The 20,349-nt window shown below is 38.4% G+C and overlaps 1 protein-coding gene across 4 annotated transcripts; it reads right to left on the reverse strand.

The window, feature by feature from the left end:
- Positions 1-3,301: 3,301 nt before the first annotated feature.
- Positions 3,302-17,085, reverse strand: LOC111608146. 4 transcript variants are annotated; one of them, XM_023331234.1, is made up of 28 exons: positions 16,996-17,085; positions 16,385-16,422; positions 15,991-16,276; positions 15,792-15,832; positions 15,347-15,623; positions 15,148-15,191; positions 14,693-14,939; positions 14,513-14,538; positions 13,662-13,935; positions 12,779-12,819; positions 12,054-12,408; positions 11,655-11,692; positions 11,261-11,546; positions 11,062-11,102; positions 10,617-10,893; positions 10,418-10,461; positions 9,963-10,209; positions 9,783-9,808; positions 8,722-8,788; positions 7,529-7,572; positions 7,364-7,437; positions 7,069-7,283; positions 6,718-6,971; positions 5,736-5,864; positions 5,057-5,189; positions 4,907-4,936; positions 4,609-4,650; positions 3,302-4,459 (listed from the first exon to the last, which is right to left on the reverse strand). In XM_023331234.1, exons 2-28 carry the CDS (start codon positions 16,418-16,420, stop codon positions 4,200-4,202), a joined length of 3,834 nt encoding a protein of 1,277 aa, XP_023187002.1. In that variant the 5' UTR covers positions 16,421-16,422; positions 16,996-17,085; the 3' UTR covers positions 3,302-4,199. The 4 variants fall into 4 exon arrangements, with proteins under 4 accessions (XP_023187002.1, XP_023187000.1, XP_023186999.1 ...); XM_023331232.1 differs by lacking the exon at positions 16,996-17,085 and having other exon boundaries at positions 7,364-7,434; positions 16,385-16,583; XM_023331231.1 differs by lacking the exon at positions 16,996-17,085 and having other exon boundaries at positions 16,385-16,583.
- Positions 17,086-20,349: the final 3,264 nt, after the last annotated feature.

Genomic DNA, 20,349 nt, shown 5'->3' on the forward strand with positions numbered 1-20,349 from the left:
TCAGTGTCTCATAACTACTTTCTTTAAAATATGATTTTTCCTCTCTCACCAAACATGTCTAGAAATCTTACAGACATAATAGAAGCAAAATTTAATAAAAAATATTACTCTAGTAAAAAGTCCTGTGAAATAAAACTACATTAAAAAACCTTATTGAAGTAATCAGAGTACATAAAAGCCACCTCCTGTTTGGATCGGCCTTATGGGGCCTTATGAGGCCTTATGGAGCTTTATGGAGCCTTATGAGGCCTTATTGGGCCTTATGGGGCCTTATGGAGCTTTATGGAGCCTTATGAGGTTTTATGGGGCCTTATGGGGCCTTATCAGGCCTTATGGAGCCTTATTGGGCCTTATGGGGCCTTATGGAGCTTTATGGAGCCTTATGAGGCCTTATTGGGCCTTATGGGGCCTTATGGAGCTTTATGGAGCCTTATGAGGTTTTATGGGGCCTTATGGGGCCTTATCAGGCCTTATGGAGCCTTATTGGGCCTTATGGGGCCTTATGAGGCCTTATGGGGCTTTATGAGGCCTTATGGGGCTTTATGGAGCCTTATGGGGCCTTATCAAGCCTTATTGGGCCTTATGGGGCCTTATGGGGCTTTATGAGGCCTTATGGGCTTTATGAGGCCTTATGGGGCTTTATGAGGCCTTATGGGGCCTTATGGGGCTTTATGGAGCCTTATGAGGTCTTATGGGGCCTTATGAGGTCTTATGGGGCTTTATGAGGCCTTATGGGGCTTTATGAGGCCTTATGGGGCCTTATGAGGCCTTATGGGGCCTTATCAGGCCTTATGGGGCCATTTTGACCAACAGGTGCATCTGATTATTCAGGTAGATAGAACAAAACAAAATAGAAAAATCCAGAGCGACTCTATTTGATCGTTCAGCTTTATCCTTATTTTCTTATTGCCTTTTCTAAAAGTTGATTTTTTGGAATCCATGTGTTAATTAAAGGTCATTTTCAAACACCATTCATGTATCAGCATCAAGTGTTGGAAAGAAATATTCCACACACTAAGAAAGTTAAAAAGGAAAATATAGCAGCACAAATGTAGGAACTCAAACTTTTTCTATAAATGTTTCTGAAGCAAATCGAAGACCCTCAGTTTACTCAGCTACATTATCATTTATGTTTTCTGGTTGCCATAATAGTTATCTACAAGTGGTTGGACAACACAAGTCCCACCAGGTAACCAGACAAACTTCATCCTATAAAGATCTAAATTCCTTAAACAATATCATATCTGTCAACTTTTGTTTTAAATCCTGTACCTCGGCTCTCCAGTCAGAAATACTTACTCTTAATAAATAAGAGTATCAAAAAACTTGCAAAATATTTTTTAGTCTATTATGGTCTGTGTATTAACTCTGTTTTTTTAGGAAGAGTGCAATAAATATTTTAAAAATATAAATATTCTGGGGCGTGCCGTGGTGGCGTAGCGGTTAGCGCGACCCGTATTTGGAGGCCTTCAGTCCTCGACGCCGTCGCTGGTTCGACTCCCGGACCCGATGACATTTGCCGCATGTCTTCCCCGTTTCCTGTCAGCCTACTGTCATATAAGGGACACTAGAGCCACAAAAAACCCCTGGAGGGGTAAAAAACATTTAAAAATATATATAAATATTCAGCATTGCACAAAAAAAGTTTTTGTTTTCTTCAACTTAATGCAGCAGGAATCGGTGAATTCAAGGGTTTCATGGTTCACACGTTCATCCAATGACACTTTGTGCCCCTCATTCTTCTGGCTGGGAGACTTGGGCTTTACCGCTGATTTCTCTGATGTTTTCTGTTAATAACCTTGCAGGCCTCATGTTGGACTTGTTGGGCAGAAATGACTCAAAATGTCTCGGGTAGTGCAGTGAGTTCCACGTTTGTCTGAGGTTTGCTCGTCTTCCTCATGGGTGCGGCGCCGGCGTCATCTCAATTCTTGCAGACAGCTGCATCATCATGCAGTCATACATGGAGACATAATAGTAGCAAAGCATGCCAGCTAATTGTAGCTACCCATTGTCAAGAAAATCCAAGCTCATCCCACTTCCCCATGCTGGAGATTTAAGTTTAACAGTAATAATAAATAAAGTTATCTTTAAATTTAATCACTCAAGTGACATCAGGACCCAACAGTAGACTTAAATGTTAATAAAATAAATCTGGTTGTGTGTGTTGTTTTTGTCTCATGCAAACTTTGCTTTAATTCTACTTTTTTCTATCTAATCATCAGAAATCATAGTCAGTCAGAGAGAGTCATGAAACAGGAAGAGCAGGTTTCCTGGAAAAAGAGGAAGTAAGTTTCCAACCTGCAGATTTATAAAAATAGCTGAGACTATTCCTTAGTTTAAAGCATGAAAGTTTTAAAGAATGAAATCTAAACATTTTGAGTAATTGGATAAGATTCAAAGTAAAATACTTATATTAACTTTGGTATCAAATAATTAGAATCAGGGATTATTCTTGGTTTATTTTCACAAAACATCTGTAATAACTCACATTAAGATTATAATAAGAATAATTAATAAGTTATGGTTATAAAATTATAAATGAAAGCTAAATCAGAGAAGCTAAAGAAAATAAATGTGATTTTGACATTGAGCTTGAAATGGTGTAAAACAGGTAACTGCAATTAAACATCACTGACTTGAAGAAATGAAGAGTTAAGAGGGATTTCACCTTTTCTACGTAATGACACTTGTTCTCTGAGCTACTGCTATACGTTTCACATCAACAGGATAATAGACAGGGGACGCAAATATTGGCAGGCTCAGAAATTAAAATGCACCCCCTTACATTAATAGACTAGACATTTTACATATAAAATGTAGGGGGGATAAAATGCATCCCCCTACATTTTATATCATCCAGTTAAGGATGATATAAAATGCTCTACATAACGGGCCTCTGTTTTGCATTTCTTTGAGCTACTATGGTGTTAAAAGAAAAATCAAGGAATTTCAAACCATCTGCGGAGAACATTTTATCAGACACTGACTGAAAAACGTTCGACTCATGTGTCTCAATAAAGCTGTAAAAACCGTATTTATTTCAATTAATCTGCGAAATAAAACCCACCGTTTTATGTCTTACATGGTTAAGAAACGTGATAATGTTACGAATATCTTCAAAAGTTTCCTCTTCAGTCAGATTTCAGTCCGTTTTCTCATCAATATGCGAGAGTTTAGAGCAGGGGGGGTCAACTCCAGGCCTGGAGGGCCTAAACGTCTCCTGCAACTTTTAGATGTGTCTCTACTTCAACACACCTGAATCAAATAATGAGGTCATCAGCAGGACTCTGGAGAACCTGACTGCACTAGGAGGAGATTCAGCTGTTGGATTCAAGTCTGTTGGACCAGGGAGACGTCTAAGAGTTGCAGGACACCGGACCTCCAGGACCAGGATTTCCACCCCTGGTTTAGAGCGATGCGTGCTCCCGCGACAGGGCATGCAATTCTCGGCATAACACAGAGAGACTTAAATAGATCTACCTGCTGAGATTTACCTGCAGGTAGATCTATTTAAGTCTCTCTATGCTGTAAACCGGCCCTGTTTGTTAGCTCCACTGTAATATACTGTGATGAGCCATGGATTAACTGAATACGAAAATATATTTTCATTTTATTTTCTTTTTTCTTTGTTATATTTTAATAATTCGCTATAACGTTTGAAATTGTTTTCAAAAACCGACATGCTTAATCATTTTCAGTAATAATCATAATGATGCCAATATTCACCAAACACAATAACAATGAAACATATCCAGCAGCTTAACAATGAATCAGTGCTGCTGGTTTAAAGGATCTTTTGTTTTGATATTTTGAATATAATGTCACTTTAACTGTTTGTTTGGATTGATCCAGTTGAGCCTTTAAAATCTGAATCTGCCTTTAGATTTTGTCATTTTATTTTAAGTAAGATTTTAATAAAATATCACCAAACTGATCTCAAAAACATTTCTTCAGTTGTGGTAGAATGTGATTGGCTGATGCCTTGTTCAAATCCAGGAGACAGGAAGTCGGTCAGAACTTCAGTCTGGACCCGACCGACACCTTTCATCTCCCTTCCACTTTAACAACCTTTGTTAGATCAGCTGATGAAAACCTTTAAAAATGTAAAATCTTTCAGTTTTTACTCATTAAAAAGTAACATCATGCCAGCAGGAACCAGAACCCACTGGGCCACCCTTAGATCCGTCCCTGGTTCCTCCTCAACATTTACTCTGGAGGTCGGTGATCAGGTATCGCTCTTTTTCCTGAAGAATGGAGAGGAAAATGTCTTTGCAGTCCTCAGCAGCTTTCAGGCAGGAGAAGATCTCCCTCAGCTGAGACTCAGAGGTCGGCAGAGATCGGATCCAGTCGTAGGTTTCCTCCACCAGAACTTTCTTCTGTAAAAGTCCATCTAAGACGGGTCCGATGTTCCTCACTCTCTGGATCAGTGTCTCTCTGTGTTTGTCCACAAAATGTTCCTCTGATGAAAAAGAGAAAAAACAAATGTGATTTCTTTACGTTAGACAGCCTGAATGTAAATGCATGTTGTTAATTTATTAATATAGAAAACTGTATCTGTCAGTTATGTCTAATATTCACATGCAGGACGATGTTTCTATGATTTCATACCTTCTTTCTTCACAGTAACAGTTTCTGTTGAACATCCTCTGGCTGATAAAGAGACAGAAACACAGAAATATTAATGATAAATTCAGTTATGATGAAGATACAACCAGTAGTTTCCTTTCTTAATATCAAAGTGATGAAGGTCTAACTCATCCCATCAAACTGAACTCTGTTTGTTTCCAACTAGTTTGGATGATCATATAAAAGTGGCTCATTGAATAATATCTTCATAAAATGTGTAAAAATTTCATTTTAATCCTAAAAATCCTTCAGTTTTTTGTAAGTAGATGAAGCATCTCACCTTCAGTGGAGCCAGATTTAGGATGATCATCTAAGAAATAAAGAACAGAAATGATCTCAATGTGAAACATGAATTATTAAGCCGAGTTAACGAGCTGAATGAAGTTCAGACTGAAAGTTTACAGAAGTGATAATTATGACATAAACGGACCTTTCCTAATCTCACAGAACCAAACTTTCTCTGATTGAGTCTGCAGCAGCTCCAGGTTGAAGCCTTCACCTGGATTCTTAATAAAAAGCTCGTAGAAGTTCGGGTCCAGGCTGTCGTGCCTCAGAGTGATTTCCTGTGAAGCAACAAGTCAGTTTGACTCAAAAAGGTTCAGGGAATAAAAACAGCCTGAAGCTTAATGATTATGATACCAGAGTCACTCTGGTCGGTTCTGGTTTGAAATACGATCATCAGAATCAAAGTGGACCAAATGAAAAGTGAGTTTCTCAGACTACAGGTTCTGTGTTGTTCTGTGACCTGCAGTCTGGCTGTGAATGGCTCAGATTTGGTAGCTGATCGTTCACATCGCCTACGTTTCTCATGAATTCCTTCATTTCCCACAATCTGAATGGATGCCAGTAAATCTGATGCTGGCTGGATGCTGAGCCATCAGTCAGAGTCATGCTAAGCGTCTTTGTGACCGTTTGTGCCGACCGGATCCGCTCAGTGTCGGATCCAACCCAGTTGGATGTGAACACGGTTTCCTACTGTGACACTCAGAGACTCGGTCATAGAAATGGATCTTAGGGCAAACGTATCTGGTCAGTGTCTGCTTTCGATCTGTGTGAATCTCTAGAGTGATGTACGCCTGAGTATGTGGGGCTTCAAGTCCAAACGGTACCGGTGGCTGGATTCTGGCCGTCTGTACGGTGGCCTGGAGGCTGAAACCACAGCCCATCTTCAGAGGCTTGTCTGGTCGGGGCTTCATGATTTCTTCGTATCCCTTGGAGGATTCTCTGCTGTGGACCGACTGTCAGGACACAAACCAGTTCAGATGTTTTTCCAAGAGTTTAACTGAAGACAAAAACACTGAGGAATAAAATGTTAAATGTTTTGTAAAACTCTTGATCTGATCCAGAGGAACCCAAAGAGCTTTAAACTACAGTCAGTGATTCACACACTGACGGCCAATCAGAAGAGAGTTCTCTCTGCCAGGAAGTGACACCAACAAGCTGCTGCCATGTTGCAAAGAAATCTAAAGTAAATACAGTATATTATATTATAATTATTGGTTCCACAATGAAGAAGGTCATAAAAGTAAAAAATGGGACCGCTAAAATAAAAGTTCACCTGAGAATAAGAATGAAGAAATGATGTCTGAATTTATATTACAGTGGAGTTTCACCCTTTCATTACTGTAAAGTAAATACGATTCATATCTAAACTGAGCATCCAGCTTATATTGGCGCTCCTAAACATTAAATCAGTTTATCTTTAAGAACATAAAGAGTTAAAACTCTAAAGCATCTCTGATCACAGGGACAAAAACTACAGACTGCAAAGTTTTAATAATCCTTCCTGTCCATAAGATGTTTTTATTTAAAACTACAAGTTTAAAGTTGATGCTGCAGAAACAGAAAAATCATTTGGGAAAACAGGATTTAATAGGAGGACATGTAATTGAATTAATCTGTGATTATTTTCATTTGTTAAATGGAAACAATTAGTCTTAAACATCCGTGATCATTTAAGTTCAATTTATACTCGATAACATCAGATTCTACCTTCTTGTTAAGCTGTCTGTTGAAGAGCGAGACTTTAATTTAAAAATAACAAATGTGGATCAGTTAAAGATATTATGAAATAAATAAATAAATGATCACCTGTTTCAGAGCAGGATCCAGTGGAATCAGGTAGAAGCGCATTTTCAGGTAGGATGTTTTGGGCTGATAGTATATTAATGTGTTGCAGGAGATTCTTGGAGGAAATAAGACATTTATCAGAGCTCCCAGCAAAGAGAAAACTGGTTCTGTTAACCCGACATGGGTCTTTGTGACCCGGGTCGCTTTCTCCAAAACGTCTCCACAGTCGTTAACATGGAGGACAGCAAAGTTCTTCAGTAACTCAGGAACATCGTCTGAAACGCAGCAGAAAGAGAAACTCGGTGAGAAACTTCTGGATCGGTTCTGAAAACATAAATCATGGAGGAAAAGTTTTTCATGATGTTCTCCTACCGATGCAGACCCAGTGTGGCAGCTGCACCTCCATCACCTTCCCAGTAAGGACAGAGATGTCCAGTAAAGGACCAGCAGGCCGGTATCCTCTGCCCTCCATCCTCTCCATGTGTCCATACCAGGAGCAGAACCGGTACCTAAAGCCCACCTTCTCCCTGCAGACCCAACGCAGACCAGAGACGCTGCATTCAAAGCGGCCCGCTGCAGACTGGAGGCTGAAACCAAACATGAAGAAGAAGTTTGAGGTGCTGATGTCACAGTTTGACCTGCTGACCTCCAGCTTCTGAGGTTTTACCTGTAAGTTGGATCTTCATCTGGAGACGTCCCGTCCAGCTCAGGGTCCACTTTGGTCCAGCTGCTGGAGTCCTGCTGCACCACATCATCCCACATGTTGATCTTTCACATGTTACGTAGATTAAACCCAGGGTCAAAGGTGAGGACTATAAAACACATGGATTACCTCCACACCTCCATAACCTGAAGGATCCATCTCTGTTGAAGTAGCTATTGGAAACACAGAGAGGTCACAGAGTTCAAATCCAATGATCCTCGTTCTGACATAAGAGCACCATAAATTAACAGTACGGTAATTAATATTTATAGTATGGGTGAGGACTTATGTCTATTGGGAATCAAAATCAATATTTGGCTGATGTAATAATTGATATTTATAATTTATATACATTTCTTATTATTGACGGTTAAAGTTTCTTGAGTTGAATCGGGACGTCATAAAGAATCTCTGCGGCATTAGAAACTCTTCACACAGTAAGGAAAAGATCACAGACACAAATATTTCCAATAAAGCCTGAGAATTTATATATATATTGAATAACAAAGTAAGTATTGAGTAAGTTCATCTTATTAATTGTCATTCCAGTATTGTGTAATATTTTATAGAAAGGTTTTACGTTTCCCAACCAATATTTAAAGCTACATCGTTAGCTAATTGGAGAGAATTGGGAGTAATTTGTTTGCTGTAGTCTAGTTGTTTTCTGGATCTGTGATTGTTGTGTACTTTTGTGCTTTGTTACAGTTTTACAAAAGAAAAGAAAAAACTAATCAGAAAAGACTTGCAAAATAAAACAAGAAAACTATCAAGGACTGGATTATTTTCAACTCAAGTGTTAGCTAGCTGTCTAGCTTTGTAAGAGCAACACATCATGAGGGCAGCATAATGTCAGTTATACAAATTAATTTAAAATATTAGCATTGCCTCTTAACTTTAGATTTTAGCCTGTTTGATGATGTGATTGATAAACTGGATGAGTAACCGTTCACAACTCATTGAAGTAAAAAAAGAGGAATTTTTCAGTTTATACAGTAAATATTTCAGTTGGTGGAGAAAATGCTAACTGCTATTTACTGAACAGCCTGATATTCAATTTTCTACACTTTCTGCAGAATGGAAAAACATGAGCTAAATTACTGATTATGTTTTTATTAGAATATAAAATGCTTTGTTTCCAATACTCCAATGGAAATATTTTTGTTAACTCGTATTAATGGTAAACCCAAATTCAGCTGAGAGATTTCTGGGTTTCCTTTAAAGGCCCTGTTACTCTGTTGAGCCTGATCTGCAGCAGGCAGTGGATGAAAGATGAGGTCTAGAGCTTCAATCAGAAACTTTATGCAGTGATATGAAGCTCCTACCTTGTGATTTGTGTGCAGTCTCCAGCTGCATTTGGTCCGGATCAGTCATGCCCATTAAAGATGTTCCCTGAAACAACAGGAAATAAAAACAGCTTTTTAAATCTATTAATTATGTTTGGTTGTCAGTAATAATTCTGCAGTTTCACAGAAATGTCAGTGAAATTCATGCTAATTCCAGGAGATCGTGCTCTCTTGCTTCTTCAATCTCTCCAGTTCTGTTTTCCAGAAGATCCAGGTGGTTATTTTTAAAACAGTTTTACTGCCAACAGCTTCAGGTTGTTTCCTGACCACCTCAGTGCTCAATGCCACATTTTGATCTGGAGAAACAGCAGCTAGCACCAAAGGTTAGTGCCAAGTCCCCAATGTGGATGTTTGGGTTTTGCATTGCAGTAATGCTTTGTATCTACAGGCTCCGCCTCTTCCTCTCTAACTGAGAGCTGCTTCCTGGGTGTGGATCAACAACCCGTCCACGTTCTGCTGCGTGAAGCTGCACCTCCATGCCGCTCACTGCCCTGTTCCCTGTTGTTGAACAGGCTGATTGTTCTGGAAGTGAATAATGTAACTGCTTCTGTAGGAGAGAGCTGGCTGTTTGTTTGACTTCAGTTTTCTCCTGTTTATCTGAGAATAAACAGATATCTGTATATTTTGTAATCAAACTTAGACAAGTTTCTCTTATTTTTCCATCAGTGTGGTTTTATTATGTTGAGCTGAGCTCTCCCTGAAGCTTTTTATCAGTGGGTTCATGTTCGTCCCTCGTGTCTCCTGGACCAAAGACGACGTCACAGTGAACTAAACCTTCACTGTTAGGACAAAGGAGCTTCAGACTGATGAAGACCAGAGGAATCTGGAGATTCATAAAGATATTAATTTATGTCCTGAGAGCTGCAGGACTTTAAATAGGCCACAACTGTTTTATTTAAACAAAACACAAAGTGTCAAGAACCAAGTTACAGTAATTGCTTCTGGTAATTTTAGGATAAATGGTTAAAAAAGGAGAAAGACTATAAGTTATATTTAAGAATAATTCCACTAAACTAAATCTGTTCATCAGTCACACTTACATCGTCTTCGTTCCCTGAGGATTCACCTGAGGAAAAATACATACAAAATAATTCAAACTGATTTTACTCAAAACACAGCAAATAATTATAAAGATTGAAAAATATTGTGGAGAAAATATTTTATAGAGCAAGAAAAAAAATATATACAAACTGTAATAGTCTGACAGAAAAGTTTCTCACCAGTTTCTTGAAGATTCTCAGCCAAATCTTTTCTGTTTATTTTAATCAGAAGATCTTTGATCATCTTCACCGACCGCTGGCCAAACTCCTCCATCATCTCATCAACAAGTTCTGCTCTCTGTGTTATGAACATCAATCTTGGTGAAAACTTTGATAAATTTCCTTTAAACTTTCCCAAAAATTCCTTCCGGGTTAATTTGTCCAGAGTTTCCAGGAGTTGCTGTCTAGCAGCTGCCATCGTCGCCACCTGAAACATTCAGTTCATTATAGAGAAAGCTGCTTCATTCAGGGGAAAATCACAAACATGGCGGCTAAGATTCATCACATTAGTAAACTGCAGCTTATTTCCTCAGAGCCAAACTATGACATTAAATGATAGAGGTTAGAAATGATCTTTGTTTTAAACTCTTTCAGCTGAAGGACATGAAATAAACTCCTGATGTCTCTTTACTCACTTTGTGGATCAGAGCAGAACGATGTCGACCTGCAGAAGGTTTCTCTGAGGAGGAAACAGGAAGGAGAAAAGTTTCACATCTGACCATCGTTTCTTGGTGCAACATAATACGATGTGATCCAAACCATGCAGAGAAACATCACAACACTGTTATCAGCCATTTGGAGAAGTTTGAGATGTTTTAGTCTGAAATGTTGAACCTTTAGGTCCTGAGCTTCTGTCTGACAGCTTCTTCATCAGACCATCCTTCTTCATCTCCTTTAAAGCATCCAGGGTCTTCTTCACTGACCGGTGGAAATAAGTCAGAACAAAAACCACCACAATGTATCGCACATTTGGGAAAGCCCAAAACGGTATGAATCCACTGTCATGGAGAAATTTCCTGTGTGTGATTTCCAGGAACCACCAGATCTCTCCTTCATGAAGCTCATCCAGAGTTTCCAGCAGCAGCTCCATCACAAACTCCAACTTTTCCACCTGGTGAATAAAAACTCATCATCTCTCAGGATGAAACACATCAGAGCTTTTCATGAAACCAGGAGTTTCTTCTTCATGTGCAGCAACCAAAAGCTGATTTAGCTCTAGAAGAAACAAACTCCTCAGGATAAAGATTACATTTATTCAATAAAAACTGACATAACTCACTTTCTGGAGAAAAGCAGAGTTCAGCTTCATGGAAAGTTTCTCTGAGGAGAAAAGATGAAACATTAATCAGTTATCACAGATTCTGCTTTAAAATCATTTTATTCTGGACCAATTAGAAAACAGAGACTAACTGATCCAGCTTGAAGCTCTGATAGATGTTTGAGTTTCATCAGATGTTAAAGATCCAATCATCTGGTACCTTTAGATGTTGAGCTGGTCTCAGACAGCCTCAGCGCCAGATCAGTTCTGTTCAGGTCCAACAGAACCTCCCTGATTACATCCACTGATTGTTTACCACATTTATCAACCAGATGATCCACCATTCTGGTTCTGTTTGCAACATCCAGTTCATACCATGATATTAGTGGAATATTTCTCTGGAAGTTTGTGAACTGCACTAACAGTTTTAGCTCCATGAATTCAGGTTCATTTAAATCCTCCAGAGTTTCCAGAAGAACGTCTTTAGCAGCTGCCATGGTCGCCACCTTGGAGATTCAAGAACATTTTCAGGACGTTTCTTCACAGAGAGACGAGAATAATCCTAATAATTATCCTCTGCTGTCCACTGATCTGGAAAATCAAGATTTACTCACTTTATGGATCAGATCAGATTGTTTTCCCAAGGGCATCTCTGAGTAAAACAAATGAAAATATGAGCATGAAATATATACAAAGTACATCAACAGGTAGATCTTATTCAGGATCAAGTCCAGAAGAGTTGGTGATCTCTGCACAGATGATCCGTCCGTCTGTCTGTCTGTCTGTCTGTCTGTCTGTCTGGTTTAACTCTGTTTCTCTCATAGATGCAGCAGCTGCCACTAACTGTGCTGTCTAACATGATGAAGCCCAACATTCTGGTTCATCATTAGCTCACCTTCCTAACTGTGATCACACTGCTGATCTCACTTTGTTAAAGTAAAAATGAGGATATAGAACATGTTAAGAATCGTGTGTGACTGATTTCTAAATCTCCAGTTTTTATCAGTTTTTACCTCTGGAGGCTGAGCTGCTGCTGAGCCTCTGGACCAAATCCATCCTGTTGATGTCCTCTAAAACATCTCTGGTCACCATTATAGACTCTTTTCTATGAGTCTGAATAATGAAAATCACAACATCCTGCAGGTTTTTACTTTCCATCCACATTGGCTGTTTCTCCAGGTCTTCATGTCTAAAATATCCAAACATCTTCCTTGGATAACTCGTCTCCTGCAGACTGTACTGATGTCTGGACAAAGAGCTCCTGTAGTCAGAGTCTCTCAGGAGTCTTTTAAACTCCCGAACCTCATCATCACTCAGATCCTTCAGTGTTTCCAACAGCAGGTTAAAATCACTGCTCAGTTTTTCTATCTAGGAGAATCGAAGGAAATAAAAACAAAATGGAAAAAATATTTTCACAGATTAGTTTTAGGCAGCTATGGATAAATTACACAGGTTGAAAACTGCATTGTTGATCATCTAAAGGAAAGTTTTTTATTATAATCTGGATTTACACTGTATTTCTAAGAAATATTTAATCTTTTAAATAGAATTTTATTTAGTTTCTCTTAACTTCTTTAAGAAAATAAAATTCCCTCAAAATTTGCTGCAACCAAACAAGAACCAAGCATTTGTATTTTACCTAGACTTTATTTAAAGTTAAATTCATTAATTTGTGTTTCAGATAATTTATCATCAGTCAATGTTGACCTCTGCAGTCACATCCTGCAGCCTTACTTACCCTCTGGTCCAGTGACAGTTCTTCAGCAACAGAAAGTTTATCTGACAAGAAAAATAGAAAAATCCTGATTAGCAAAAGTTTTTTCACCTGGACTGAAAATATTTAACCACAAAGTTTCACCATTTTAGTGTAATTTAATATATTTTTAACAATCTCTCATTGGTCTACATGCTGGTGAGGCAGCATAATGTCAACCATTTTTCATACAACGATTTCTGGCTTTTTCAGTCACCTGAAGGTGATTATTGATCAATATGAACAAAATCATCTTGACTCATAACAAAGAGGAAATGCTACATTAAACACAGCAGTAAGGAGATGCATGTTGGTTCCAGACCATCAAGATTCAGATTATAGTGCAGCCGGCCCAATCCCACACCTTAATCCAACAGAAAAACAAAAAATCAGAAGCCATGGAGAGTTTTCCAGTCATCCTGGGATCAATATCTGTTCACAGCCGTCACAAGTTCCTCAACTTGAGTCGTTTCACAACCAACAACTAATGGTTGAGAGATAACCTTTCATGAAATGTTCAGTTTCAATGTTTTAGTTGGTGAAGAAAATGTTAGCCTGGCTATTTATTGAACAGCCTGACATTCACTTCTCAACACTTTCTGCAGAGTGGAGATAAATCTGATACATTTTTATTGTTTTTCTTTGGATTAAAATAGAAAATGCTGTTTGTGAAACTCTTATGGAAACAATATTGTAATGAATCACTGCTGCTATTCTGAACACAACTATAAATCTAAAAGAGTTGAGAGATGTTTGGGTTTCCCTCATGGTTCTGTTGCTCTTCAGATCCAACATTGCAGCAGGAGATGAATGGGAAATGCAGCCTAAAACGTTAATAAGGAATATTATGCATTAATAAAGCTCCTACCTTGTGATTTAAACCTGCTCTCCAGATCAGTCACGTCCATTAAAACCTCTCTGGCCATCTGGACTGACTGCTGACCAAACTCCTTCAGCATCAGATCCACCAGTCTCTGTGTCGAGGTCGCCTCTTCTAGACTGGACTCTGGTATTTGTGGAAGACTTTTCTCAAAGCAGGTGAACTGAAGAAATGACTTGAATCTCAGCAAAGGCTTCCTGTTCAACTTTTGAAGAATCTCAGAAAGATTCTGATGAACATCTGATTCTGATGGATCCTGAAACTACAGGAAATAAAAGAAGTTTTATTTAGTTTACCTGTAATGCCTGATTCTCAATAATAATGGAGCAGATTCCATGTCTTAAACAGACAATTATGTTTATGATACAACAGAATTATTAAAGTCATGATAAGGCCCAGAGATCATGTATTCATACTATAGGATGATTTTATTTTATCCTGCTGGTCGTTCACAAACAAAGTTTGTACTAAACTGGAGTCAGTTTATCAGCTTGTTTCCTGAAATAACTGCAGTAAAAACAGGCAAAGTGATCTGGTGTCACTTCATCCAACAGGACAAAAGATGAACTAAACCTTCACTGTTAGGACAAAGGAGCTTCAGACTGATGAAGACCAGAGGAATCTGGAGATTCATAAAGATATTAATTTATGTCCTGAGAGCTGCAGGACTTTAAATAGGCCACAACTGTTTTATTTAAACAAAACACAAAGTGTCAAGAACCAAGTTACAGTAATTGCTTCTGGTAATTTTAGGATAAATGGTTAAAAAAGGAGAAAGACTATAAGTTATATTTAAGAATAATTCCACTAAACTAAATCTGTTCATCAGTCACACTTACATCGTCTTCGTTCCCTGAGGATTCACCTGAGGAAAAATACATACAAAATAATTCAAACTGATTTTACTCAAAACACAGCAAATAATTATAAAGATTGAAAAATATTGTGGAGAAAATATTTTATAGAGCAAGAAAAAAAATATATACAAACTGTAATAGTCTGACAGAAAAGTTTCTCACCAGTTTCTTGAAGATTCTCAGCCAAATCTTTTCTGTTTATTTTAATCAGAAGATCTTTGATCATCTTCACCGACCGCTGGCCAAACTCCTCCATCATCTCATCAACAAGTTCTGCTCTCTGTGTTATGAACATCAATCTTGGTGAAAACTTTGATAAATTTCCTTTAAACTTTCCCAAAAATTCCTTCCGGGTTAATTTGTCCAGAGTTTCCAGGAGTTGCTGTCTAGCAGCTGCCATCGTCGCCACCTGAAACATTCAGTTCATTATAGAGAAAGCTGCTTCATTCAGGGGAAAATCACAAACATGGCGGCTAAGATTCATCACATTAGTAAACTGCAGCTTATTTCCTCAGAGCCAAACTATGACATTAAATGATAGAGGTTAGAAATGATCTTTGTTTTAAACTCTTTCAGCTGAAGGACATGAAATAAACTCCTGATGTCTCTTTACTCACTTTGTGGATCAGAGCAGAACGATGTCGACCTGCAGAAGGTTTCTCTGAGGAGGAAACAGGAAGGAGAAAAGTTTCACATCTGACCATCGTTTCTTGGTGCAACATAATACGATGTGATCCAAACCATGCAGAGAAACATCACAACACTGTTATCAGCCATTTGGAGAAGTTTGAGATGTTTTAGTCTGAAATGTTGAACCTTTAGGTCCTGAGCTTCTGTCTGACAGCTTCTTCATCAGACCATCCTTCTTCATCTCCTTTAAAGCATCCAGGGTCTTCTTCACTGACCGGTGGAAATAAGTCAGAACAAAAACCACCACAATGTATCGCACATTTGGGAAAGCCCAAAACGGTATGAATCCACTGTCATGGAGAAATTTCCTGTGTGTGATTTCCAGGAACCACCAGATCTCTCCTTCATGAAGCTCATCCAGAGTTTCCAGCAGCAGCTCCATCACAAACTCCAACTTTTCCACCTGGTGAATAAAAACTCATCATCTCTCAGGATGAAACACATCAGAGCTTTTCATGAAACCAGGAGTTTCTTCTTCATGTGCAGCAACCAAAAGCTGATTTAGCTCTAGAAGAAACAAACTCCTCAGGATAAAGATTACATTTATTCAATAAAAACTGACATAACTCACTTTCTGGAGAAAAGCAGAGTTCAGCTTCATGGAAAGTTTCTCTGAGGAGAAAAGATGAAACATTAATCAGTTATCACAGATTCTGCTTTAAAATCATTTTATTCTGGACCAATTAGAAAACAGAGACTAACTGATCCAGCTTGAAGCTCTGATAGATGTTTGAGTTTCATCAGATGTTAAAGATCCAATCATCTGGTACCTTTAGATGTTGAGCTGGTCTCAGACAGCCTCAGCGCCAGATCAGTTCTGTTCAGGTCCAACAGAACCTCCCTGATTACATCCACTGATTGTTTACCACATTTATCAACCAGATGATCCACCATTCTGGTTTTGTCTGCATAATCCAGTTCATGCCATGATATTAGTGGAATATTTCTCTGGAAGTTTGTGAACTGCACTAACAGTTTTAGCTCCATGAATTCAGGTTCATTTAAATCCTCCAGAGTTTCCAGAAGAACGTCTTTAGCAGCTGCCATGGTCGCCACCTTGGAGATTCAAGAACATTTTCAGGACGTTTCTTCACAGAGAGACGAGAATAATCCTAATAATTATCCTCTGCTGTCCACTGATCTGGAAAATCAAGATTTACTCACTTTATGGATCAGATCAGATTGTTTTCCCAAGGGCATCTCTGAGTAAAACAAATGAAAATATGAGCATGAAATATATACAAAGTACATCAACAGGTACAGTGGGGAGAACAAGTATTTGATACACTGTTGATTTTTCAGGTTTTCCCACTTGCAAAGCATGTAGAAGACTGTAATTTTTATCATAGGTACTCTTCAACTGTGAGTGATGGAATCTAAAACAAAAATCCAGAAAAATACAATGTATGATTTTTAAATAATTAATTTCCATTTTATTGTGTGAAATAAGTATTTGATCATCTATCAACCAGTAAGAATGTTGGCTCTCACAGACATGTTAGTTCTTCTTTAAGAAGCCCTCCTGTTCTCCACTCATTACCTGTATTAATTGCACCTGTTTGAACTCGTTCCCTGTATAAAAGACACCTGTCCACACACTCAATCAATCAGACTCCAGCATCTCCACAATGCCCAAGACCAGAGAGCTGTGTAAGGACATCAGGGATAAAATTGTAGACCTGCACAAGGCTGGGATGGGCTACAGGACAATAGGCAAGCAGCTTGGTGAGAAGGCAAGAACAGTTGGTGCAATTATTAGAAAATGGAAGAAATACCAAAGACCTCCTGTAGTCAGAGTCTCTCAGGAATATTTTAAACTCCTGAACCTCATCATCACTCAGATCCTTCAGTGTTTCCAACAGCAGGTAAAAATCACGGCTCAGTTTTTCTACCTGTGAGAGTCAGAGAAAAAAAACTGTGAAAAAATATGTAGCTATGTGTTTCTAGATAAATATGGATGAAAAGTTCATGACATAAATCCTGATTATATAAATGACAGTTTTCTATTTCATGATCCATATTATGCTAAGAAACATTAATCTGGATTTTATTTGGTTTCTTTCAACTTTTCTAAGAAAACAAAATTTCCCTCAACATCTAATCCAACCAAACCTGAACCAAGCACCTGGATTTTTACATATAATGTATTTGAATGATTAGTAAATTTGTGTCTAAGATAGTTTCACATGGTCTGAGTATCAGTTGACCTCTGCAGTCACATCCTGCAGCCGTACTTACCCTCTGGTCCAGTGAAGGATGTTCTTCAGCAACAGAAAGTTTATCTGACAAGAAAAATAGAAACATTCAGATTAGCAGAAGTTTTATTATCCGGACTGTAAAATTTTAACCACAAAGTTTCACAACAGCAACAAAACTTTTCCAACATGTTTTCATTTATCTTCACAACCTTCACTGATCACAATAAGTTTCATTTCCTCACAAGGTTTCCTGAAACAGATTCAGGAGGAAACATTTCTCTCTCCTCTGTTTCACCTTTTGCTCCTGAGTCAGTAGCTGACAATCGTTGCACCAGATCCAAGCGGTCCATCTTCATCAGAACGGTTCTGACGGCCTCCACACATCCTCCACTGCTGCTCTTCACCATCAGATCAACAGCATCCTGAACATTTGCTGCTTCCAGGCGGCTGGAGGTCACCAAGCTCGGCTCTGCTTCAGCCAAAGTCCTGAACTCTGCAAACTCTTCCAGGCTCAGCTGCTTCAGGGTTTCAGCCAGAAGCTCGCTGGTCTCCATCGCTCCAACCTGGACAATAAAACACTAAAAACTCAACATTAATGCTGCAAACTGGATGTTTCACACAGCATCACAGTCAGTTTCAGTGACACACATTGTTTATGAATCAAAAGTTATTTTAAATTCAACCAAAAACTTTTTTCTTCCTTCCAATGTACAAGTGGGAGCATTTAGAATATAAATTATTTTACATTTGAACTAATAAATGATGTTCAAATCCTTTCTATAGTCTCGCTGCCAAACAAAGTATTTCCTACAGTCCTGGATGAAAACAGACTGACAGCTCTGACCTGGACTTTAAACACACTAAAATATAACTGTCCATCCATCCATCCATCCATCCATCCACCCATCCATACATCCATCCATCCATCCGTTGTCTTCCGTTTATCCAGGGTCGGGTCGCGGGGGCAGCAGCTTCAGAAGGGAGGCCCAGACTTCCCTCCCCAGCCTCTTGTTCCAGCTCCTCCAGGGGAATCCCGAGGTGTTCCCAGCCCAGCCGACAGACATCGTCCCTCCAGCGTGTCCCGGTTTTCCCCTCCTCCCGGTGGGACCTGAACTCCTCACCAGGGAGGCGTCCAGGAGGCATCCTGGCCAGATGCCTGAACCTCAACTGGCTAAACAAGGCTAAACTTAAAGTATACCAAGTTTAACTTAAGTTGTCCAAAAACATTCATGAAAGTACACTTTAAATTGTGCTTTAATACAATTTAAATACTATTAAAATACACCAAGCACAAAATTAGTTGTTCCAAAATGTCACACTTTAAGTTAACTAATCCTAAGTGAACTTGAAGTATACTCATCATTAGTCTGACTTAAAATATGATGCAGAATGCATCGATAACCAAACTCTTCCTCTGAGTCAAGGCCTTCTGACATTAATTCCCAAACCCAGAAAAGATCCTCTTCTGATTGATAATTGGGTCTGATCTGCCTTCTTAACAATGACTACAAAATACTAGCTCAAATTTTTTCAATGAGGATGAAAAGTGTTCTTAACTTTATAATTGATGAAACTCAAAATGGTTTCTTGGTTTCACAAACTTTATCAGTTTGTGTCACTATGCTAACAACATCAGGCTGGTGTTGGATCTGACTGACTGCAGATCTGTGCCATAATGACAGCCTTACATTATTTCTAGACTTCAGTAAAGCTTTCGACACCATTGAACATAATTTTATTTTTCAAACATTAGAGAAATTTGGTTTTGGCCCTTACTTTTGTGCAGCAATCAAAACCATGTATAAAAATGCAAATTGTTCAGTCGAGCTTCATACCGATACTTCTCCCAGATTTGATCTAAAGCGAGGCGTCGGGTCAGGTTGCCCGGTTCCCCCTGATCTGCTCTCACTTTCAGATTTCATTCAACTCAACCATTTGAAACTATGGCTGATAAAGAGATTAGAATTAGTCAACAATAGCACTTCATTTTTAAAAGATGCTTCTCAGGTTTCTTTAGCAATTAATACAGTTGATAAATGTTCTAGAGCCTCTGGACCTTAACATTAATAAATGTGAACTTTTAGCCCTTAAAAATTGTAACATCCTCCATTTATAATATTCCTGTTAATGAACTCATATGAACTTGGTGGCCTCAATTCTCTTGAGTTTTCAACCTTAAACAATATGTTCAAAATAAACTGGATTAAACAGTTTCTTAAATATTCACCCTCAATCTGGAATTTTATACCTAATTATTTATTCTCAAAACTTTATGGCCTTAATTTTATTCTCCTTTCCAACTACAACATTAAAAACTCCCCATAAAGTTTAATCATTTCCACAAACAAATGCTTCTTTGCTGGTCTCTAATTTACAAGCACAATTTTTCGCCCCATCGATATCATATCTGGAACAATGGAGACTTTCTGTACAAACATAAATCTTTATTCTTGGGAAATTGGTTTGAACATGGAATCCTCTTAGTTCAGCAGCTTTTAGTCCTGATGGCGTCTTAATGTTTTATTCTGAACTTCTAGAAAAGTTTGGTCTTCCCATCCCACCAGAGGAATATGCATTTGTTTTTGATGCTATAATGCTGTTATAATGCTTCTTAAATCCTCTATAATTTCAGTTCTGACTCCACAAAGTCTGGATCCTGTTATGTTGGTCAAATCTGTTTTTCCACTAAAAAGAATAACCGTGATGTACGTGTCTTATTCCAGAAGGACATCGTCTCTGTTCCTAATGTTTCTCTTATTGAAATAACTTCACATCAAACCTGAACTGGAAAAAAGTCTGGTGTCTTCTGTCTAAATATTAAATTGTTAATAAGATTAAAGAAGTGTCTTTTAAGGTGATTCATTGTTTTTATCCCCACAAGTTTTTCTTTCAACGATACAAAAAAGACATTAACACAAACTGTTCATTCTG

Source organism: Xiphophorus maculatus, chromosome 3, assembly GCF_002775205.1.
Source record: "Xiphophorus maculatus strain JP 163 A chromosome 3, X_maculatus-5.0-male, whole genome shotgun sequence".
Lineage (NCBI taxonomy): Eukaryota > Metazoa > Chordata > Actinopteri > Cyprinodontiformes > Poeciliidae > Xiphophorus > Xiphophorus maculatus.

Excerpts from the sequence above, each read along its gene's own strand:
- LOC111608146 (XM_023331231.1), bottom strand. The coding sequence starts at position 16,567 with ATGATAAAAATTACAGTCTTCTACATGCTTTGCAAGTGGGAAAACCTG. Across the intron at positions 11,547-11,654 it reads AATCTGATCTGATCCATAAA|GTGGCGACCATGGCAGCTGC; the intron begins GTGAGTAAATCT and ends TGAATCTCCAAG. Across the intron at positions 4,460-4,608 it reads TGTTACTGTGAAGAAAGAAG|AGGAACATTTTGTGGACAAA; the intron begins GTATGAAATCAT and ends CTTTTTCATCAG.